Source organism: Ascidiella aspersa, chromosome 1, assembly GCF_963924565.1.
Source record: "Ascidiella aspersa chromosome 1, kaAscAspe10.2, whole genome shotgun sequence".
Lineage (NCBI taxonomy): Eukaryota > Metazoa > Chordata > Ascidiacea > Phlebobranchia > Ascidiidae > Ascidiella > Ascidiella aspersa.
In genome coordinates this window covers 40357838-40380514 of record NC_139447.1, presented here as the reverse complement: position 1 = coordinate 40380514, position 22677 = coordinate 40357838, and the positions used below count along the sequence as shown (strand labels likewise).

The 22677-nt window shown below is 34.7% G+C and overlaps 1 protein-coding gene across 1 annotated transcript in view; it reads right to left on the bottom strand.

Moving 5' to 3' along the window:
- The window catches only part of LOC146170500 (SCO-spondin-like), a 29422-nt gene extending 11083 nt beyond the window's left edge, over positions 1 to 18339 (bottom strand). The window contains exons 1-23 of the mRNA XM_083381796.1: positions 18177 to 18339; positions 17501 to 17629; positions 16198 to 16353; positions 15758 to 15913; positions 15155 to 15307; positions 12686 to 12815; positions 11603 to 11718; positions 10867 to 11025; positions 9004 to 9165; positions 8128 to 8271; positions 7739 to 7900; positions 7415 to 7570; positions 6878 to 7039; positions 5919 to 6074; positions 5229 to 5384; positions 4435 to 4590; positions 3797 to 3958; positions 3132 to 3287; positions 2601 to 2762; positions 1914 to 2069; positions 1338 to 1493; positions 931 to 1092; positions 301 to 456 (exon numbers count right to left, since the gene is read on the bottom strand). Coding sequence (XP_083237922.1) covers positions 301 to 456; positions 931 to 1092; positions 1338 to 1493; positions 1914 to 2069; positions 2601 to 2762; positions 3132 to 3287; positions 3797 to 3958; positions 4435 to 4590; positions 5229 to 5384; positions 5919 to 6074; positions 6878 to 7039; positions 7415 to 7570; positions 7739 to 7900; positions 8128 to 8271; positions 9004 to 9165; positions 10867 to 11025; positions 11603 to 11718; positions 12686 to 12815; positions 15155 to 15307; positions 15758 to 15913; positions 16198 to 16353; positions 17501 to 17629; positions 18177 to 18249 — 3436 coding nt within the window. The 5' untranslated portion in view covers positions 18250 to 18339. The remainder of the gene's footprint in view (positions 1 to 300; positions 457 to 930; positions 1093 to 1337; positions 1494 to 1913; positions 2070 to 2600; positions 2763 to 3131; positions 3288 to 3796; positions 3959 to 4434; positions 4591 to 5228; positions 5385 to 5918; positions 6075 to 6877; positions 7040 to 7414; positions 7571 to 7738; positions 7901 to 8127; positions 8272 to 9003; positions 9166 to 10866; positions 11026 to 11602; positions 11719 to 12685; positions 12816 to 15154; positions 15308 to 15757; positions 15914 to 16197; positions 16354 to 17500; positions 17630 to 18176) is intronic.
- Positions 18340 to 22677: the final 4338 nt, after the last annotated feature.

Here is a 22677-nt window from a genome sequence, read left to right as displayed (position 1 = left end):
TCTTTAAATAAAAACTACAACTGATATTAAATCATATTTAAAACCAATTTAAATGTAAACCATAGTACAGCAAGCCAGCCGAGAAAAATGCTAATATCAATAGCAACAAGAAAATGTTAAAAACATATGCAACACAGCAGTTAGATTGGAAAAAAAAACGTCATACAAGATTTAAACCTGATAAAGAGGTACTTCAAAAAATTAACTTGAAAAATATAATATTGTAAATACCTCAAAATGGATTTATACTTCAACATTCACAATATTGTTATGGTATCAGAACAAATAACCCATAATTACTTGGGCAAGCTTGAGCGTTGCAGTTTTCATTCTCAGTAGCGCTTCCCACACAACCAACATCACCAGGATTTCCGTTGGAACAAGGTCTTGCCCTTGACCTTGAACCGCCCCCGCAAGTTTTAGTGCAGGATGTCCAAGTATTCCAATCGCCCCAAACTAGAATTGAACAAAATGTGTTGGGTCGCATGTAAGTAGCTCCCGCGGTACAACGATTACGATGCATTGAGTTAGTTATACTATAGTAAACAATTAAGATATGTGAGGATTTTAGTGTAAAATTGATGTTAAACAGACTATAAAACCAAATATTTACTTAAAAAGAGAAAGTTTAAATAATTTTATGCGACGTATATTCCTTATTTAATTAAAATAGTTAAAAAATATTTTAGAGTAGCCGACATTAACATTAAAGTCGACAACATTATTTTGTTTGCTGAAAGCTTCGCACTTATAAACGAAAAAAAAAAGATTCTAAGAAACAAGAAACACTTTAACATTTCTTTACCATTGCTTAATATAAGTTTCTCTCATAAACCTTTGATTTCAAAACTTTAAAAGTAGTTATATTGAATGTTTGCAACCAACTATCACAAAGTTCATGTGATATCGGACGAAATAAGCTGACATTACCTGGGCAATCTTGTTGATTGCAAACTTTATTTTGACTAATGCCTCCAAAACAACCAGCTTCGCCAGGATTTCCGTTGTTACAAGTTCTCGTCTTTGACGTTGTTCCTATACCACAAGTTTTAGTGCAGGTTGTCCAAGTACTCCAATCGCTCCAGCTGGTTACTGAAAAGTAAGGTTGGACAAAATATCCAAAAAGTGCTTTTAAAATTCTTAGTAGCACCGTTGCCTTCTGCCATCTGTTCGCAGGCTCAGAAGTTTTGAATCACTTTGCGAGTTCAATGAACGTCACGCAACATGTGTTGTTAAATAATTTGCTGGAGTAGTTTTTATGTTGAAGAAATTTTAACTAGGAGCTATTGACTGCAAGGTTTATAACTTTATTATTAATACAGCATGAAATCTATTACCTTCACAAGCTTGAGGGTTGCAAGATTCTTGACCATTCGCGCTTCCCTCACAACCAACATCACCAGGATTTCCATTGTTACAAGTTCTTGTCTTTGACCTTGTTCCTCCTCCGCAAGTTTTAGTACAGGATGTCCAAGTCGTCCAATCGCTCCAAACTGAAAATAATCATGTCAATGACATTAAATATTTCTAAAATAGAACTTTTAGTGCTTACTTTAGGTTAGTAATTATAATCTAATTCAGCAGTTATTTTAGTTAACAAGATTAGAGTTTTAAATTAAAATTATAACGGATATTAAATCATATTTAAAACCAATTTAAATGCCAACCATATCACAGGAACCCAGTCGAGAAAAATTCCAATATCAATAGCAACAAGGAAATGTTAAAAACTTAGACAACATAACAGTTGGATTTGCAAAAAATGTCATACAAGATTTAAACCTGATATGGAGGTATTTCGAAAGATTATTATAAACTTGAAAAATGAAATAATTATCAATACCTCAATATCGAATCATGACTCAACATTCACCATATTCTTATTATATTAAAGCAAATAAACGCAATATTACCTGGGCAAGTTTGGCCGTTGCAAGATTCTTGACCAGTAGCGCTTCCCTCACAACCAACATCGCCAGGATTTCCGTTGTTACAAGTTCTTGTCTTTGGCCTTGTTCCTCCTCCGCAAGTTTTAGTACAGGATGTCCAAGTCGTCCAATCGCTCCAAACTGAAACAATCATGTCAATGACATTAAATATTTCTGAGATAGAACTCTTAATGCTTACTTTGGGTTAGTTTAATTATAATCTAATACAGCTATTATTTTAGTTAACAAGATTAGATCTTTAAATGAAAACTACAACTGATAATAAATCATATTTAAAACCAATTTGAATGCAAACCATAGCACAGGAACCCAGTCGAGAAAAATTCTAATATCAATAGCAACAAGGAAATGTGAAAAACACAGACAACATAACAGTTAGATTTGCAAAAAACGCCATACAAGGTTTAAACCTGATAAATAGGTACTTAGACATATTATTTTAAATTGTTTTGTTAATACCTCATTATCGATTTACAACTTAACATTCACAATATTGTTATGATATCAGGACAAAAATAAGCTTGAGAAGGGCTAGATCACAGTTGCTAACACACATATGTGTGTGCATGTTTCATCGAGTACTTCATATCGATTAATACTTCAACATTCACAATATTGTTATGATATTAAAACAAATAAACACATCATTACCTGGGCAAGTTTGGCCGTTGCAAACTTCATTCTCAGTAGCACCTCCCTCACAACCAGCATCACCAGGATTTCCGTTGTTACAAGTTCTTGACCTTGACCTTGTTCCTCCCCCGCAAGTTTTAGTACAGGACGCCCAAGTATTCCAAACGTTCCAACTGGTGACTGAAAAATAAGGTCGAGCCCGATATTTAAAAAAAAACGCAAAGTGCTCATTCGAGGCATTAAGCGACCAACAAGATTTAAAGCTAACCCTTGGTTTGGCCATAAATTTGTCGATCTCACGACCTCGGCCATACTGGGTTTGTCACTCTACCAACTGAGCTACACAGGTTCAGTGGGGAGCAAGTCAAGAATAAAACATGGCATAGTTGCCTGCTGCATCCTGTTCGTAAAACTAGTCTGTGATTGTTTTTCTAAACAAGTTTCATCTTTTTTAAAGACAAAAACAAACAAAGCATAATTTTTACCCAAGTTATAATGGTTCAACCTTCGCAGTATGCTTATAATATCGAAAGAATAAAGCGTTATTACCTGGACAAGGTTGTGCGTTGCATGAAATTGAACCAGTTGCGAGTCCAGGACAGCCAGGATCTCCAGGGTTTCCGTTGATGCAAGTTCTACGTCTTGGCTCTGTTCCTCCCCCACATGGTTCAGTACAAGGACCAATAGAAGCCCACTCGCCCCAAACTGAATAACATTATGGTGGTAACATTTAAAGCAAGCTTGACATAGGATGGTAGGCTAGGTTTGGAAACTATTCCTGGCTAGACTATAGATGTGGCATAAATTGTAAAATTTTTCTTCAATGAATATGTTTTTTAATACTGACGTTTTGACTTTTTAATGTATGAAAGCAACAGCATATTTCTATATCAGGTAATTCGATATTTAACAAGTTAAAAGGTGAAGTAAAATTTGATTTAATGACATTTTTATAAAAAAATAAAAACACCGCTAATAAAAATCACCTGGCACCAAAAACAAATCAGCCATGAATAATAAAAGTCAAGTTGAAAAAAAAACACCTAAACAATAATTAGCCTGTGGTGATGTTAGAACTTACGACCTCCGGCCATACAAGGATCGTCGCTCAACCAACTGAGCTACTCAGTGTTTGGTATAATACACACACGACCTGATGTTATATTTCACCGGTCACAGCGAATTGATTCAATCAGCAAATAAAACATAATTACTTGGACAAGCTTGAGGATTGCAATCTTCATTTCCAGTAGCGCTTCCCTCACAACCAACATCGCCAGGATTTCCGTTGGAACAAGTTCTTGACCTTGACCTTGTTCCTCCCTCGCAAGATTTGGAACAAGCTCCAAATGGATTCCATTCACTCCAACTAGTGACTAGAAACATAAAGTTTGAAAAAATCAAAGTTGAATTCACAGAGTTTTAAATTTTTTTCTGTTTTCTATTCCAGAATAGTAGGCTATTCCCTGTCAGATTTTTTCTTATAATATCGTAATATTCTTAGAAGGCATTGATTCAAACAATAACCTTTAACATGCCGTTAAGATTTTTAAAATACATAAAACTAGTTTTTTTTTAGTCTCAAAACATAACCTATTGTAAAAACATAACTTGTAATAAGATAAATTGTCTCTAGGCGCCTTAAAAGAAGGTTTTTCCATAGTCGGAAATGTTCTATACTAATTCTTAACTTAGTTGGAAATGAAAACTTGATTTGATTTTTAGTGCCTAAAAATATCCTTATATTCGTGACTTAGGTTCATACAATTGCTTAGAACCAACAGATTCTTGAAATTTGATCCACAAGTACTTTAATAAGTGATTAAATTGCACTTGTATAAGACAGCATTACCTGCGCAAGCTTGTTCATTGCACGCTTGTCGGTTAGATGTACTCCCAAGGCATCCAACGTCACCAGGATTTCCGTTGTTACAAGTTCTTGTCCTTGTTTTTGTTCCTCCACCGCAAAGCTCCGTACAAGCTGCGAAATCTCCCCAATTGCTCCAAACTAAACATATTCACATAAATCCTTAAAGTTTATGAACGATCAAAGGTGGCTCAAGGATAATGCGGTTGGATTGAAGCATACTGGTGTTTAGAATGTTTAAATAAGGCAATAGCCCACACAGAAGTGAGATTTGTTTGTAGTAGATTTATGGTTCATGGGCTGGTTTGAGGTTTAGTTTAATTTGAGAGGCTAAATTAGGTAGATTGATAAATTTGAAATTGTTTGGGTTAAATTAGGGGTAAGTTAGGATAAGGCAGGGGTGAATTAAATAATTTACGAACAGGAAGGTATGACAATAATTAGGGATGACGTCACAACGAGACGTCTAACAAGCGATCTTTTAAAATCTGAGGCTGTCGTTGGAACTCGTCGTGGACGAATATGCTACTGAAATCTTATTTTTAATATTTTAAGTATATGGGGAGATGGTCTGGTGAAAAAGGCACATGCCACGTAACATTTTTACCAATACGGCGTAACTACAAGTATATATAGCCTAGTTAGTTTCAGAACCAAAAATAGACCATTCGCTCCAACTGGTAACTAAAAAAAAGTTGGGCAAAAAAAAACCGGTTTAAAATCCTTGGTAAGAATTTTTTTTTTGACTTTTATTTTTTGTTATAACTGCAATCAATTACCTGGGCAATTTTGTGCATTGCATGTTTGTTGATCTGTAGTGCTTCCTTCACAACCGGGAACGCCAGGACTTCCGTTGTTACAAGTTCTTGTCCTTGACCTTGTACCTCCACCGCAAGTTTTAGTACAACCTCCGAAACCACTCCAATTGCTCCAAACTGGAAACATTTAGGTGGAAACATCAAAAGTTTACTTCGGATAGAATGATGGTTAGGTTTGAAAATTTGGTTAACCCTATGTTTAATAAGGTTTTGTAAACGCATTTGAATGATAAGGTTAGAAAAAATTTGGTTTAATTAGAATAATAGTAAAACTACCAATTACTTGAAATCAAAACTAGTCACAAAACTTTCACAACTTTTTTTTTCTTTTGCTAAATGAATGTTTGAACTGGTGTTTACTGGAAAGAGTTTATTAATCATGTTAATACATGCTACAAAGGGTAGTATATGCTAACAACATAAGAAGTAATACTTATTATACGATATTACGAGTTGAACACCTTTATCCTAAATACCTAATTAAAAAAGGTCGTTAATAAAAAAAATTGTCAAGAAACAAACTTTAAACTTAATATTTGACTTTCTGATGTTGTAAATCGGTTAAATAAACGTAAATATTTTAAGGAAGTCTCATCTCTGAGAAAAACAATGTGTTAGAATAACATATATATTTTATTTCTTATTACTTACCCGGGCAATTTTGTGAATTGCATAGTCGTTGTTCAGTAGCGCTCCCCTCACAACCAACATCACCAGGATTTCCGTTTATACAAGTTCTTGTCCTTGACCTTGTTCCTCCCCCGCAAGTTTTAGAACAACCTCCGTAATCACTCCAATTGCTCCAAACTAAAGTCGTAGAATGGTAATCTTAAAAGCTTGCCTAAAATTTTGTAGCTACCTATATTATGTAAACTGTTGTTACACAAGTATTACTCACAAACAGCTCTCTGGTTATCGTCATTGTTGACCAACATTCTTTCAGAAAAAGGCAATATAAGTTGCCAAAACGTTGGTTAACAATTACAATTACCAGAAGAGCTGCTTTTATTATGTTAACATATTTTGATTAGCCTTGGGTAAATAGGTAAATTTAAATAAAATATAATAGTTTGATCAAGTTAGCTGGGAGAGTTACGATAAGGAAAATGAGGTAGTAGCTTAAGGCTAAGTTGAAATAAAGTTAAAGTTTTGGCAAATTACAAGTTAGAGTATTTTGCATTGCGATAAAAAGGAACAGCACTGGTACTTTACTACAACAAACCACCCATACAAAATACCACCAACAACAAGCAAATGCTACCAATGATGAAATAACAACTTAAAACATTTACACATAGTTAGCGCCATTAAGTATAGTATTCAATTATATTTATGTTACATATATCGACATTGTAAGCTCTAAACATTCAAAAGATAGTTAGAGATATTATCTCGGATTTTTAATTTCCTGTATATAGAAAATAGACCAAAAATAACCACTTCAAACCCAATATACTGTTATGTGAGGTTCTTGCAGTTTCTAGTAAATAACAAATCTGAGTAAAATATGTAAAGATGCCACGTCCTGAAATTAATTTCAATAACCAAATAATTATAGAGTTTACGTTTAACGAAAACGATATAAACTTATTATAGAAAAACAGCATTACATGGGCAAGTTTGTGGATTGCAAGAACTTTGTTCAGTAGCGCTTCCAGGACAGCCAGGGTCGCCAGGGTTTCCATTGTTGCAAGTTCTTGACCTTGACCTTGTTCCTCCCCCGCAAGTTTTTGAACAACCTTGAAAGGGTGACCAGTCGCTCCAACTAGTGACTAGAAACATAAAATTGGAAAAAATCAAAGTTAAAATCACAAAACTTTAATTTTTTTATGTCGTGAAATTATTAGAAGGCATTGATTCAAGCAATCCGTAAAAAATTTTGAATGCATGGATTTTTAGTCTAAAAACTTAACCTATAGGAATGGATTAGTGTTTTTTGAATCCATTAAAAGATGGTTTTCCTACTTTCGGAAATGCTCTATACTAATTCTCAAAGTTGTAAATTAAAACTTGATTTTTTGGTAAATACCAAAAAATATTCCTATATTCGCGAGTTACGTTCATACAATCGCTAACTAAACAGGTTCTTGAAGTTTGATCCAAAGTTACTTTTATTTGAATTATCCACGTGTACAACACAGCATTACCTGCGCAAGCTTGTTCATTGCAAGCTTGTCGGTTAGATGTACTTCCAAGGCATCCAACGTCACCAGGATTTCCGTTGTTACAAGTTCTTGTCCTTGTTTTTGTTCCTCCACCGCAAAGCTCCGTACAAGCTGCGAAATCTCCCCAATTGCTCCAAACTAAACATATTCACATAAATACACTGAAATTTATCAACGACCAAAGGTGGATGTATCCAACATAATGAGAATACTGGCTAAACTTGGGTATTTAAAACCAAATAATTATAAATATCGAGTTTATTTTATACAAATACCCATTAAAATGATATTAAGAAGTAGCATTACATGGGCAAGCTTGTGGATTGCATGTTTGTTGATCTGTAGCACTCCCCTCACAACCAACATCACCAGGATTTCCGTTGTTGCAAGTTCTTGTCCTTGACTTTGTTCCTATTCCGCAAGATGTAGAACAAGCTCCAAAATTCCCCCAGTCGCTCCAACTGGTGACTGAAACATATAAAAAAGCCTTTATTGTTTAATTTTTTGAAAAATACATGATAGAATTGATGGCAATTGATAGAGTTGACAAATTTTTTTTTTTTTTTTTTTTTTTAATTTCTAAAATTGTTAAAACTGCTAAAATTGTTAAATTTGCTAAAAATGTAAAAGTTTTTAACTGTTAAAAGGACTGTTATAAAATATGCAAATAAGGTTTGAAAAAACTAAATGTTCACCAATACAAGGAGAAGGGTTGCATGATTGTGTCTCAGTGTTAGAACCCGGGCAGCCAGGCCCGTTCAGACAAGACCTTTCTCTCTCCTGGGAACCTGTACCGCACAACTTCGAGCAGCTTGACCAGCCGCCCCAGTCTTCCCACGCTGTGGAAGCACAAAGTAAGTCAGCTAAACAGGGATCCGGGACTATTTAGTACACGACTAGATTTTTTTTGGTTCAATAGTTGAGCTGAGCTACAACAGAGGTTCGCAAACGTTTTTAAGTGAGATCAATTTTTTAATTTTTAGCAACTCACTACCCAAGGCAGTATAAATTATGTTATTTATTAGTAAACAGTTTATAATGGTTTGATGACGTAATGCTCCATCGACATATTTACTAAACCTTTGAGCTCCAATATAGTTCTGTAATCAACTTTATGGATTTTGATTACCCTTTTGTTAAAAATAAATCATATTTGTGTAAACCAGTAAACTAGAGGCTTTGATAACGAATACTGGCCTTATAACTTACATTAAATAAACGTCAAAGGCCTAAATAAGAACTATATTTCGTCATTCAGCGACCAAGTATGGCATTTAATTTATTGTTGCATTATTCCTGTAAACAGCGCTCGCTAAACAATAATAGGGTAAGCTTAGATATAGTTTAGTATATTACTAGTATGAATAAGAATAATTATAAAAAGTGTGATAGACTGACTAGTGTTTTTATGTGAAATAATAGTTTATATTTAAGCATGGTAGATTTCTATTACTGCTTTGAATGTACATTCGTCATATGCCAAGCTATCCCCTTTATCCGTTTACATTCAAAGGTTGTAAAACACGTTAAAATATCTTGGTGTATAACTATGTGTATATAATCAAGCATACTTGGGCAAGCTTGTATGTTGCAAGAAGTTTGATCAGTAGCGCTTCCCTCACAACCAACATCACCAGGATTTCCGTTGTTGCAAGTTCTTGATCTTGACTTTGTCCCTCCCCCGCAAGTTAAAGTGCAAGTTCCATAATTCCCCCATTCGCCCCAGCTAGCACCTGAGAACAAATATCACCCGCGAGGTAAGCGACGCAAATTGCAATAAGTTCGTGTGCAATAAGCTAAACACTAGCGTCAAGTTATTGTTTAGGATTTTAATCAGCAATCAATCAAAGTATACTTGGGTGCACTATGCACGGATCTGTAATGTAGTTTGATAATGAATGTCAAAGCCCAAAAGGTTGAGTAGATCAACATCATCTTGATTAAGACGTTTCGATACGAACTTGTTTAACTAAAGATGAAGTTCGTATCAAGACCGTTTTGGCTTTTTATTTACCAATCAAGTATAGGTTTAAAGATTCACTTGTCCAATTAAATTTGTGGTGATATTCGTGTAATGGACTCTCTATATTGATTTCATGTTTAATTGCTCTCAGTTCAAGCACCTAATGGACGCATCCATTTGCAGTTGTTTGTTGCTATTAAAAACAAAACTACAATCTGCTATCATTTCCAGAACCTTAACTTCTTAATCTGCGCTGCCTGCGTTTTGTTCAACTTGCCCGAGGTAATTTAAAGGCGCTTATTGCAAAACTAGTTTTAACATTTCCTGATTATTGCTTCTTAATAAAGCCTGAGGCCAATTTTCAGTCAGCACCAAGCAAACTGATGTTGCTGGTAAATGCTATTGCGTTCGAACGTCCAACTTGCCGAATTAATTTCAGTCAAGAAACAAATAGAATCAATTGGAAAAACTTTCGTTTAAGTAAAGAATCTCATAATTCCGCTAAATAAGCATATTAAGTGAAAAAAAAAGTAAAATAAAAATCAAAGTAAAAAAAAATAAGCAATTTCTTCAAAAAGCTACCAAAGCAAGGTTGTTTTAAGATTGCCGCCGTAAGTTAGCTAATAACAGTTAATGCGGAGCTGAAACGTGCGATCGCAACTGCTGGTTTCCTGTAACACTTGGTCAAACCAGCTGGTGTCTAAATCACCTGAAACCTTTCAAGTCATCAAGTGGAAATCACGATCTGCCTAATTACTTATTACTTTCCCGGATTACTTATCGGCGCTCTGTATGACGTCACTAAGAGATCGCGACGTTGTTTAAGTAGTTCATCAGAAGAGTTGGACCACTTGTCGGTTTTTCTCAAAAACCGATTCTTTTCGAACTTTTCGACTTACCGAGCTTCCATAAAACAATTGTACTTCAGAAATTAATGGAGCACTACTTAGACTACTTTATCGGAACACTTCAGAATATAAAGCGAAGTTTTGGTTACAGTTCATTTTAACTGCTTCTCGCGTGTGTTGCTTTACGATCGTTGTTGTTTCTTTCACTCGGACCTTCTGACTCAGGCTTGTGGTTTCAAATAACTGCATTGTACACTTGAACCTCGAACTATTGGTGCTGAGAAGAATTTGTAATTATTTCACTGATCATAATCGACAAAAACAGAATTGGGGCCCAAACCAGAAAAAATGTTAGCAACAGCTTGATAATAAATTGCATTTAGCTTGATAATAAATTGCAAAGCCACAAAGGTCGAGTAGATCGGCATCCTCTTAATTAGAGCGTTTTGATACGAACTTGTATCATCTTTAGTTGGCTTTGCAATTCATTATCAAGATTTATTTCAAAATTAGTTTTGTGCTTAAACAATTTATAGGTTAATTTCATCAATTAATTATAATTTAGAAGGAGTTAAAAACTACAATGCTCATGCTTAGTGATTCTTGCCCCCCCCCCTACTGACCTCCCCCCGAGCAAGGAGTGACGTTGCAGTCCTCCGTTTGTTCGTAGTTCCCGGAGCATACCCCGGTAACTTTGTTGCACCCCCTGAACCTTTTCCTCTCCCCGGATCCACAAACCTCGCTGCACACAGTCCAACCGCTCCAATCATCCCAAGCCGCAACTGAAACAATTTGTCACTAGAAGTTTACGTGAACGCGGGAAATGAAGCAAACTTTGGACATTTTTATCAATTTTTTTAATTGGGACGTTTAATTTTAATTAAAATTCAACAAAAATAATGTTTTTTTTACGTTAATTCGATATTAATTAAAATCGAAACCTAATATTTATTAAAATTAATAAAAAATTAATGTTTTTTTGACTTGGAAGTTCAACAAAACCGAGACTTCATTATTATCAGAATTTTTAGTTTATTTAGAAATTATTTTAATTTTATCAAAATTATTTAAAAACATAAATTTTAACTTTAAGTAGAAATCTATCAAAATCGAGACTTCATTTTTATCAGAATGTTTTACTTTAATTAGAAATTTAACAAAATCTTAACTTAAACATTGCATTACGAGCGAAGTGGATACACTCTGGAGAAGGCGACTTGAATAGAACCTGCCGAAATGTTGGGGAATAGACATAATTGCAATATGAGATTTTTTTAATAATATGCAAATGTGTTCAAAGAGGAAAGTTTTCGTGATTTCACTTTTTGATTCCATTAATTTTCTACGAAGTCGACTCACCGCAAGATTGTGAAGTTGGACAAGTGCCGCAGGTTTTCTGGCAACCGTTGTGCTGGTAGAAGAAACAAAAGCTGGCGAAGCAGAACCCGCTATCAACGCAGGGGGCAGCCGGGCACCTGGTCATAACACACGCTGTTTAATTGTCAATGCAAATTTGAACACAAGTATGAACATCCACAAAATGGTTATCGAGTCAGTTAAGCCTAAAGGTACAGAACAGTGTTTCTTGGGTTTTGGTGATGAATAAGACATGGTATGTAATAAATATACTTGATTTGGGAGAATAATCGTTGGAGGTTGTAGTTAGAATATCAAAGCTCATCCCCACTATGTTCAAATTGAATAAATAGACAGTCGAAGTGTTCACAAAACGCCACCGACCTCTCTATGGGCATTTTGCTACATATTCGATTTTATTATGTCCTGTTTTGTTCGCCAAAGTTTCACTGTTATAGCTACGTTTGGTATTTAAATTGCCGTGTAAAAAGGTTGAGAAACTTCAGAGGTCTCAAGTTTAAATGTAGGGGTTTAAGCTTTTAACAAACAGTAGGGAATTCTAAAACTAAAAGGTAAAAAGACTAAACGAGAACAATAAAGAAGGAACAAAATTAAACCAACAGCCCATCGTTCTGATACTAACCACAATGCGAAACGAGTGACGTCAGGCAGCCGTCTCTGTTTATTGAGTTTCCCAACGGCAATTGTTTATAACAACAGGATTTGATTGACAAAGCAATTTTAAACTTGGTTATTATTATGAACCTTATTGACAATTCATAAGAACTTTTTTAAGAATTTTTTTTTAAAACCGTGAGTTTTATTGTAGGCTAATGGTACAGCATCTTAATGTTGGTATACAAAAGCGTAATATCTTTGGTTGTGATAGCAGGTCTTTATAAATGTTTCTACACCTTAAAAAAACATGCAAACTAATTTTCTACAAAAAATGAATGCAAACCAAAATCTTGTTTTATATATTATATTTACATATATAAGATGTATAAGTGTATTTGATATAAGTGCATTACTAAGAGGTGTATAACTAATTGTTGATATATGTGTATACAAACTATGTTAACTTACTGGCAGTTTGCTGTGTTCTGGCATTGTTGTCCTTCTGTTTGTGTGCAAGTTGGACCGCAAGATCTCGCTCTTGTCTTGAAACCTTGCCCACAAGTCGGTTGGCAAGCCGTCCAGTCACTCCAAGGATTCACTGAACAGAGGAACATAAGTGTTTAGCCCGCTACAGATTGACGATAACCTACGCTTTGCTGCGTGTATTCTATTATTGTTCACACACAGGAAACTTGGACAAATATATTGATGTCTAAATGAATGGATTGCAGCGATATGGTATTAATTATCATTTTAAGATGGATTGCGAGATTCTTTTGTTGAGTATTTATGTTGGTTTTGATTTAATTTCAGTTTTATGTAAATTTATTTTTTCCAGCAGTGTTTTTTAATATTTCAATCGGACAAACCACCATTCAGGAGTTGAATTATAAAGCTTGAAAAGTGACAATCGTGGCCATTTACTGTTTTATTAGGAATACATGCTGTGATTAAAAATTATTGTGATTTTTTAAAAGTTATTTCTTGTTTAAATTTTTTTGAAGGTAATTTAATTTAAATTTCCGAAAATTAAGTACCTCTAATTTTTTTGTTAATTTAGTTTTAAAAAAGCTGGAACAAATCCATTTGTCCAAGTTTACAAGTGGATAGAGTCGCAGTGACGGGAATGCGACAAAAAAGCGAACTTTTAGTGCAAGTTGTAAAACCACACTGAATATCTTTAATGTTAAAACATAATGTTTAAAAGTAGCCACAAAAACTTGAAAAACCTTAAGGTTGGTGATAATCAGCACGAAAAATCTGGTCAGTACCGTACATCATTTTCATAAATATATCTTTTAATTGGCCATTATTTCTCTACTCAAAGTTTAAACATACATTAATCTTAAGTGGCTGTGGTTATCAACTTGTTGCAAACAAAGGACTGGCTGAATGCTCGTATGCAAAAAGCAAACAACTGGTAAAAACAGAAACAAAAAGCACATTGTTGTAATTACCAATAAACGAGATTGAAGTTCCAAGGTTCTTTGGCTTTCCGCTGCACATGGGAGAAAAATAAAATGCGTGCACCAAAAAAACACACAAAAAAACAAAAAAACACCCAAAAAAACAAAATTGCACCAAAAACTGTTGTGCTCTGAAAACGCACACCAAAATCCACAAAAAAATTCCACAAAAAGTTCAAACACGATTTAACACTGAAACCTGTTGCAATGGCATTGCAGGTTTGAAAGTGGCATCTGTCACAATGCCAGTGGCACGCGTCAAATTGCCAATAAGACATGCCAAGTTGCCAATGACACCTGTCAAATTGCCAACAATACATGCCAGGTTGCCAGTGACACACGTCAAACTGCCACTAAGGCATGCCAGGTACGCATACCAGTATTTTTTGCGCAATTGTTTACTGAACATCTGCGAATTTGTTTTCTGGGTCCCCTGCACGACGAAGTTTGGCATTTTCTGGTCCTGACTCGCTTGCCACGCCCGCAAGTAACAGAACATGACCAAGAGGTCCAAGGGTGCCACTTGCCAGAGCGAGATTTCATTCGCCAAACTATAAAATTTTATTCTAATTAAATTTTTACAGCCATATAAACAAAAACAGAATAAGTTGAGATAGCCAACATTGTTGAAATGAGTTTTAATTTGAACTTAAATCCCAAATTTTTGGTTGAAATGGTGTGCGAAAATTACAAAAATTTTTCCAAATTCGGCATTTCCAATTAGATTTAAACTCTGAGGATAATTAAACAAGTATAGTTTTATTATTTTAATTATAATGTTTTCTGTTGGGTTTGAATTTTAATTTAACTACAAAAATGGACGCTACAGGCTGTATCTAATAGGAATGTCCTATACTCGACATTTAATTCCGATATCCGATGATTTTGGACAATAAGCATCGCGATCAGATACCAATGACGTCATTACTATGCTCATGAAGCAAAATAAATTAATTTGATATGGTGGTGATTTTTAGATTATATTAGGTCAAGATTTTATTTTGTATCGCAAAACTAATTTATATTCGATATCAGTTAATATTCTTTTAAAGTAGAAAGCACAAGGCAAATAATGAATGAAGTTCCTCAATAGTTTGATATCGGACAGGCATCGATACCGCCCAAGTATCGAACGATACCGACATATTTGGTATCGGTATCGGCTCAGATCCGATATTATCAAATTCCTAGTATCTAATAACACCTTTATAAAATAGATTACAAAAAATAACTTTTCTTTCAAGTCTTTCACTGGTATCTGGTAGTTGTTTATTTCCTCCGCAGCGTTAAATTTGGTTTAACTTCTATTCGTTCAGCAAAACGGCGACAAAAAATTAAACTTTAAAAAACCCAAGAATATTTCGAAAAAATTGAAAAAATTTAAAACAATTTTTCAAAAACACAAAGATGACAACATTGGTTTTGTGGAAAAACTAAAACAAAACTAAAGCACTGATTGAGTTGAACTCACCAGGGCAGATGGCGAGGGAGCAGGGCCTTGTTTCCTTCGCTGAACCTTCACATCCGATTTCCCCGGGGTTCCCATTCGCACAAACCCTGTTCCTCGTTTCGGTTCCACTTCCACAAGTGACAGAACAAACCCAGGCGCTCCAGTTTCCCCAAACTGTTAATAAAGTTTGCTGATAAAACCACACACTTACCGTTACAAGCAATACTAGTTCCAGGCAATACAAACCACGGTGGGCATGACCCAATTACTATATTTCAATACGTAGAAGTATTTTTTTTAACTTAACGTGAATCCAAGTTATGTTTCTCGTTTGTTTTTTTGTTGAAATCGTTTTATCCCGAAGGCGTCTAATCGCACACTCGAAAATGAAAAGTTAACTATGCAAAGGATGTCACGTCTTGACGTTTTCAAATAAAAAATATTGCAATTTATTTCATTCCCTGTATTATTTCATGTGGCTGGAGCAAATAGCAAGCAAATCTAAAACAATAAATCAAGTTTATTTTTCACAAAATAGAGTTATTATTGGCACAGCCACAATAGCATGCCTGACACGTTTAACATAAATTAACAAATTGAAAGATACATGTCAAAGTGACTAACCTGGACACAGATTGCTTTTGCAGGCTTGTGTCTCTTCACTGAAGCCGGGACACTGTCCATTCCCTCCACTGCAAGTCCGCGTCCTTTTAGAAGTCCCACCGCCGCAAGTAACCGAACACCCAGCCCAGTTTCCCCAGTCGTTCCACGTGCTTGACGCTGCGAAGTAGTGCTATTGTTCAACTCAAGGTTCAAAGTATAGACCAGCTTTATACGTCTTATAGTTTATTTAGAAAAAATTAAAATATTTACGACTTTACACACTTTTTAGCACTCTTTTTAGCAAGAAATATTACGCCATCCGTAACGCCACTTATCTAATCACTTCGACAGGTCCGGTCACTAAATATCGTATCTGCTACATATTTTCCACTTCTGGCACATTCACTTGTTGCGCAAAACTTTACAAGAAGCACTTTGTGCCAATCTGTCGCCCCACTTACACGCACAAACACCAGCCTGACACGACACTGTTTCCAGGGGTTCGCCAACACACCCGGTCCCTCCGGAGCAAGTCCTCGACCGCGATTTGGTTCCAGGACCACAAGTTGGATTGCACGAGGTGTAAGGAGTCCATTCAGACCAAGTTGGGCCGGCAGCTAAACATACGAATACATACTGGCAATCGTTACGCCAACCAAAGCTTCGAATTATATCTAACATCAATATCAGAGCCCATACAGAAGTAGGTTGCATTTTGAATAAATCTTAGATATTGGTTGGAAGTTATATTTTTGGACTAGAGTAGTAAGCTGAGCTCGAGTGCCACACTATAGATCGGCAAAATGTCGCTGTTTTTAATCGTTAATTAGAAAACGTTTTCTTTTCGCCAAACGTTTAGAGAGTTACCACTTAAGAAAACAGATGAAATACGATACATTGTTTATAGCTTGGTGCAGTTGTTCTACACCTTTCATACCATTCCATAGGATCATGGTAATTCGCCCCCCATACTCACGTTTCTCTGGGGAAGTCTTTGAAGTCATCATTGAAAACCAAACAATGGTTTAAATAGATTATAATTAAATATATGCTAGTGACCCCGAAGACTGCTCCATATAAGCGGTACAAGGCAGTGGCTGAGGAAGCCCTTATCAGATTAATTTTTACCTTACAGTGAAATCCCATTCAAACTATTTTAAAAACAAATTAAGTTTTTAATGAATAAGTCCCAGAAGTCATTAAAATTAAAAATTAACAATCAATTAAAAAAATTAGTTAACTTTATGGGCAATAAACCAAACTATGAATAACAAAACGCAGTATACAATCAGCAAATTGTTTTACGTACAACAAATTGAGATAAATAAAACAAGTTTTAAAAAAATACATTTATTGAAAACACAATTTAAACCCAACTTATTTTGCACAATGACTTAAGCCCAAGTAAGTTATTTTGACCAAACGATTTAAGCTAAGTCATTTAACAACATTAACTAAAGACAAGTCATTGACTTAAGTCATTAGAGCAGTTTTGTCACCAAACTGTGTTTCTCATATGAAACAAGCATGATACATAAGCCGTAATCGTTGGTCAAAAGCAGCTTCAGAAGGGCTAGATCACAGGTGTTGAACATATATGTGTTTTTTTTTATGCAGCCTTTTTTGTATTTTGTCTTGTAAGCCGAAAGCATCAGACATTCTGGTGCATTACACATAACTAAGTGACACTTTTTAGAAATTTAGAATTTTTTTTTAGAAAAAGCAGTATTTCGTAATAAAATCACAAAATATTTAAAATCTTGCCTGTGCAATGACCGCAAGCCTTATAGCAGTTTTGCTTCAACCAGCCACCCCATAGTAAGTTTTTGCAGTACAGGTCGCCGAATGAGGCATACGTGTTGCAGGCTGAGTCACCGAGTTGGTTGATGCAAGCTGTAAGAGAGAAAAGTGAAGTTAAACAGCTTTTATACATGTTAGGGAAAAAAGTTTTTTATGAGACGAAATAATGAAGCTTTATTAATAAATCTCAAAGCCAAAAAGGTCGAGTAGATCGACGTCTTCTGATCGAGACATTTCGATACGAACTTGTATCATCATGTGATGAAATAGATTCAAACCTCACTTATTACGTTTCGCCTATTTTTTTTATTCCACCTTCAATACGAATTTCAGACACATTAACTGAAGATGATACAAGTCCCTATAGAAACGTCTTAATCAATATGATTTTGATCTGCTCGGCCTATTTGGCGTTGACATTAATTTTCAAGTTATTTTACAGACTGGAGCATAGTGGGCCAAATATCGTCGCTGCAGTTTAGTAACTTCGATATTTGGACTTAATGGCAGTTTGATAAATCTACTTAATTACCATTAATTTAAAATTTAATTTAAAGCATTCCCCAATTGTAGATCAGCGTGTGATTTAACCATTTTAAGACTAAATATTGTTTAAATATTACCATCAACCCCGACTTACCTTGCGAGTTGACTTGTGCTACAACAAACAAAACGAACACTAGAGGCGCTGTCATCATATGGGGCTTCCCCATAATCGAAACCGAGGTCAACCAAGGTCAAACCACAAATAAAAGAAAATGGCCTAAACCTAAAAGAAAGAAATGGGCGGAAAAAAGTTAAAAAATTGTTTAGTTGATGGATTTGTCCGATATTTTGGACATCAAGTATCGCGATCTGATTCCAAATTACGTCATTATTATGCAACAAGCAAAATGCAAGCGATTGAAATGTTTAAGAGATTTTTTCAGGTTGTAAAACCAAATTTGTTCAAAAGTTTTGTCCCCTAATTGTTGACCTACTACCAACGTATGTTTAGAAGGTAAAAATAGTGCTTAGGTTGAAGTTTATGTTTAAATTAGCAATTTACGCCAAGTTCAACAAGGAGAAGCGAGAAATGTTTATCTTACTAGTTGATCATGTTTGGTTTTATTAAACTATTGCAACATAAAGGTGTGTAACCCCAGACTACAACACGATATTTTATTACCACCAAAAATAATGTTAATCAAGCTTTCAAAACAAGTTGGCTGACACTTTGTCATTACGGAATTTCAATATTATAAAACATAAAAGTCGCTTTTTCTTACTGAAGGGCTTATTGTCCAATTACATTTCAACAATTATAAAAACTGATTCCGAGATTGTGAGTTGAAATCCCACCGAAAACCTCTTTCCAATATTTTTAACTTAAGCACGTGGTTGAAATTGGTCTTTTGAAGGCTATTTTTGCGAAAGAATGTTTTCAGATTACCTAAGCAGTCCCTTAAAAACCCAAAAAAACGAAGAGCTTAACCGTACGAAAAAAATCGACATATTTATTTGTTTCAAATAAATTATCGTCGGGCTAAAATTTCAAGTAAACTTAACTTAATAAAACGGCTCAAAAATGAGCGTATATAGCTTTTAAATATATCTTGAAATTACTATTAAAAGTAACTGAAAAAGTAATTTTGCAAAATAGTCTTAAAACGACCAATTTCAACCATGTGCTTAAAAAAAAATTAAAAAAATCTTGAAAAAAGGTTTACGGTGAAATATTTTAACTCACAATCTTAGAAAATTTAGACAAATATTATTTAATTGTTCAAGGAAACAAAGTGTTTATAAAAAAAACAATTGAACTTCACGACATTTTCAGCCGCTCTCTGTAGCAAATTATGAACCTACGTTCTTCTTAAAACCCTTCCACTAATTGGAAGTTCAGAAACAACCAAATGGCTTCAAACTTAGAACAATTAACTTTGCTTGAAAGTCTCACAACTAACAATCGTGGCTCCTGGCAAATATTATTATTAGGCAGGGAGCAAAGTTAAACCTGTTTAAGAATCGCCTAAAGATAAATTACAACATTTTTTTTAACCAAAAAAAAAACTAAGTTTACAAATAAAGTAAATTGTTTTATTTTTTAAATTTACAAAAAGTAAAATTCAAAAAAACAAATGTTTACGCTCTCTACTATATAAATAGTTTAATAAATTTATAATAAATACACGTCACATTTGACGTATTTAATTACGTCACCCCTGATAATTTTTTGATTTCCTCCAGCAAAAACACCTAAGTATCCTGACTCTAAACAAAGCACTACATTGATGACTTAGTCACAAACTGGATAAAATATCATTGATAAGGATATATCTGCAATAAATGAAAATTCAACTTCATCAAAGCTCATATAAAAGTTATATAAAGAATTGGTAATCTTGATTGATTTTATCAAGGATACTTTAATAACATCACAGGAGAAATAAGCTGATGCAAAATAAAGTGCTAGTACATAACCAACATTTGGTTGCTAACACATTGAAAAGAGAAATGAATCTAAAGCGGTGTTTTTCAACCTTTCATGTGCGATGACTAAGCATAAGTATAAAGCTTTGGCGACACAATTATCTTCATTAAACTTTATGTGAGCTAACGAACATGTAAAAGATAAGACATTAACAAGTTTGAATTTATTAAATATTAGCCATGTCGCCTTCCACATTGTTTAAAAATTTGGCAAACCTCACAGAACCCATCTTAATTGTGAACTAAAACATCCAGCGACCCACTCAAATCAAACGGCCAAACAGTTTTGTTTTGCGACCCATGGACTGAGAAGCACTAAAGACTCGTTAACAACATCGAGCTCTTCACCGGAACCCAATCCCCTACAGCTAATGATTTAGCAGGAGAATCAGCCACAAACCAACGTAGAAAATCACAAACTTTAAGCGGAAGAGCCAAGCTTACATTCCCAGTAAGTTAAAGCCCAGTGACCGGACGTGACCTCATGACGTCATTACTCGGGATAAAATGAACCCGAGTAACCCCGAAAACTTGCGCAACTTCCATTAGTGATCTAGTTAAAGCACTTTTAACATTTATGTAGGTTTGGTGAAGTGTTTACGCAAGCAATAATTGCAAAATGTCAAGACATTGTAAAAAGGATATTAAACAGTCTAGTAACATTTTAAATGTCGCAATACATATTTGTATAAACGTGAAATATATTAAAACACATGGCAGTTAAAATATTTAAAAAACGAATTAAATGTTTATTTAAAGACAGTTTAATGACTATAAATTCAAAAGACTTTGAGTAAAACAAAATATTCTTGTTCTGATTAAACTTAATTAAAGTCGGTGATTGTTATTTTACATTTAAATAAATTAGATTTTAAATTTTTATTTGCCTTGTTCAAGTTTTTTCTGGGACTTTACATTTATTGCCAATTATATTTCTCTTAAATTTTATTTAAAGTAATATATTTGTTCTTCCTAAACCAGCTCCTTTTAAGGTGCTTCAACATAATAACTATTCAGTGAACAACTAGTCATGAGTGGAAAACCACCCGGGCTATTTCTAACTCTGTTAACTTCATAAACACAGACTTGATGCACAAACTTTCCCATTTACCTCACAAAACGTGCGCAAAATGCACGAGCAGCTATTTAAGGCTGCCACGTGTGCAAAGCAAGCTCAAAAATACACTTGACGTGACCTTGAAGCACGAGGTAAAACAAACGCGTCATAAACCAAGCTTTGCTGGAACGAAGAGCACAACAAATCACATACAACTCCCACAAGTGCTATTAAAGATCTCGCCAATCAAGCTTGCAAATTTAGATTTCGCCCGGGGGAAAATATCGGCAGAGATATCGCTGTTGCGTCACAATCCAAAATCATGTCGCATGACGCGACGCGAGATCGAAAAGTTGATTTTATCGCCCGAGGCACTCCAAGTCACCAACACTAAGCAGGGATCTTCAGAACCGGGTTCGAATCCCGGATCAGGCAGCTTGCGGTTTTTAACGTAACTCACAAAAATGCTGAGAACGAAAGTGGTGAAAAAGCTGGATGTTTTGCAAAAATTAAAACTGGGCTCGAATCCCGGCTCCGGCAATTCAATGTTTTTGTAGGTTAGCAATTACAACTGAGCCTTTTTTACTCGTTTTATGGCAATCCGCTATTAGGATAAGTCAGTTATTACTTCCTAAAGATACAAAAATAACTTGCACTTGGTGTATCACTTTCATTTTTACATAAGCATGGATTCGCGTTTAGAATGCGATATAACTTTGTTGTTAGCAGCTGTTTTAAAAGTTTCTAGACTTTTTAGTGGTTTGGAACGAAGGGGGTTTTACTTGTGGCCGGAAATACAAACATATTTAAGCTGTTGGAAAAATATTGCGAGGGAATTAAACAAGCGGCGTAATTAAAGCACTAAAACAGATTTTGCTGCGAATTCGTGGGAAAATGTTAATTATCTTAAAAGTCGTGGGTTTAATTGTTTTTAATATCCACAACTTATAGCTGCTTATTACTGTGCAGGCAAATTGGTCATTTTTATTAAAACAGTACGTTTATTACACCACAGAGTGGTGATATATGACGATGTATTGCATTAAAACGCGATTCCTTCATAATCTTGGCAGATTGCACCGCGATAAAATGACGGAAATCGCGCGCATTCCACAGTTACGTAACAAAAAATAAACATGACACGTCTCTTTGGTATTTGTGATATTCACACACACGTTTTATCGATGCAAGTTCCATGTTTTACACAGATCGAAAAAGCATTTATCAATTTTTATAAATAGTAGGCGTTTCCTTGTTACAAAACAATTAAAACATGTCGTAACAATCACTTTTTGACGTCAGGACAGTATTACGTAACGAGCAATTGTAAAAATGTCCGATGTTAGGGTGTGTTCTGGAACGCTTTGAAAGTTATGGTAATTACGCTCGTAAAAGTAATCAACGCACTAAAGGGTGGAGATATTTCAATTCCTCAACTGAGTAAACTGCATTTCGATAAATATATAATTCAACCCTTGGTGTCCAATTTGAATAAAATTGCTGTTGCCTTGTTTTAACATCGCGAAATATCTGTTAACACAAAAAAGTGGATATTTCTTATAAAAAAGTATTTTTGTTGTTAAATTAACTCTTTTCATCTCTTTTACAACAT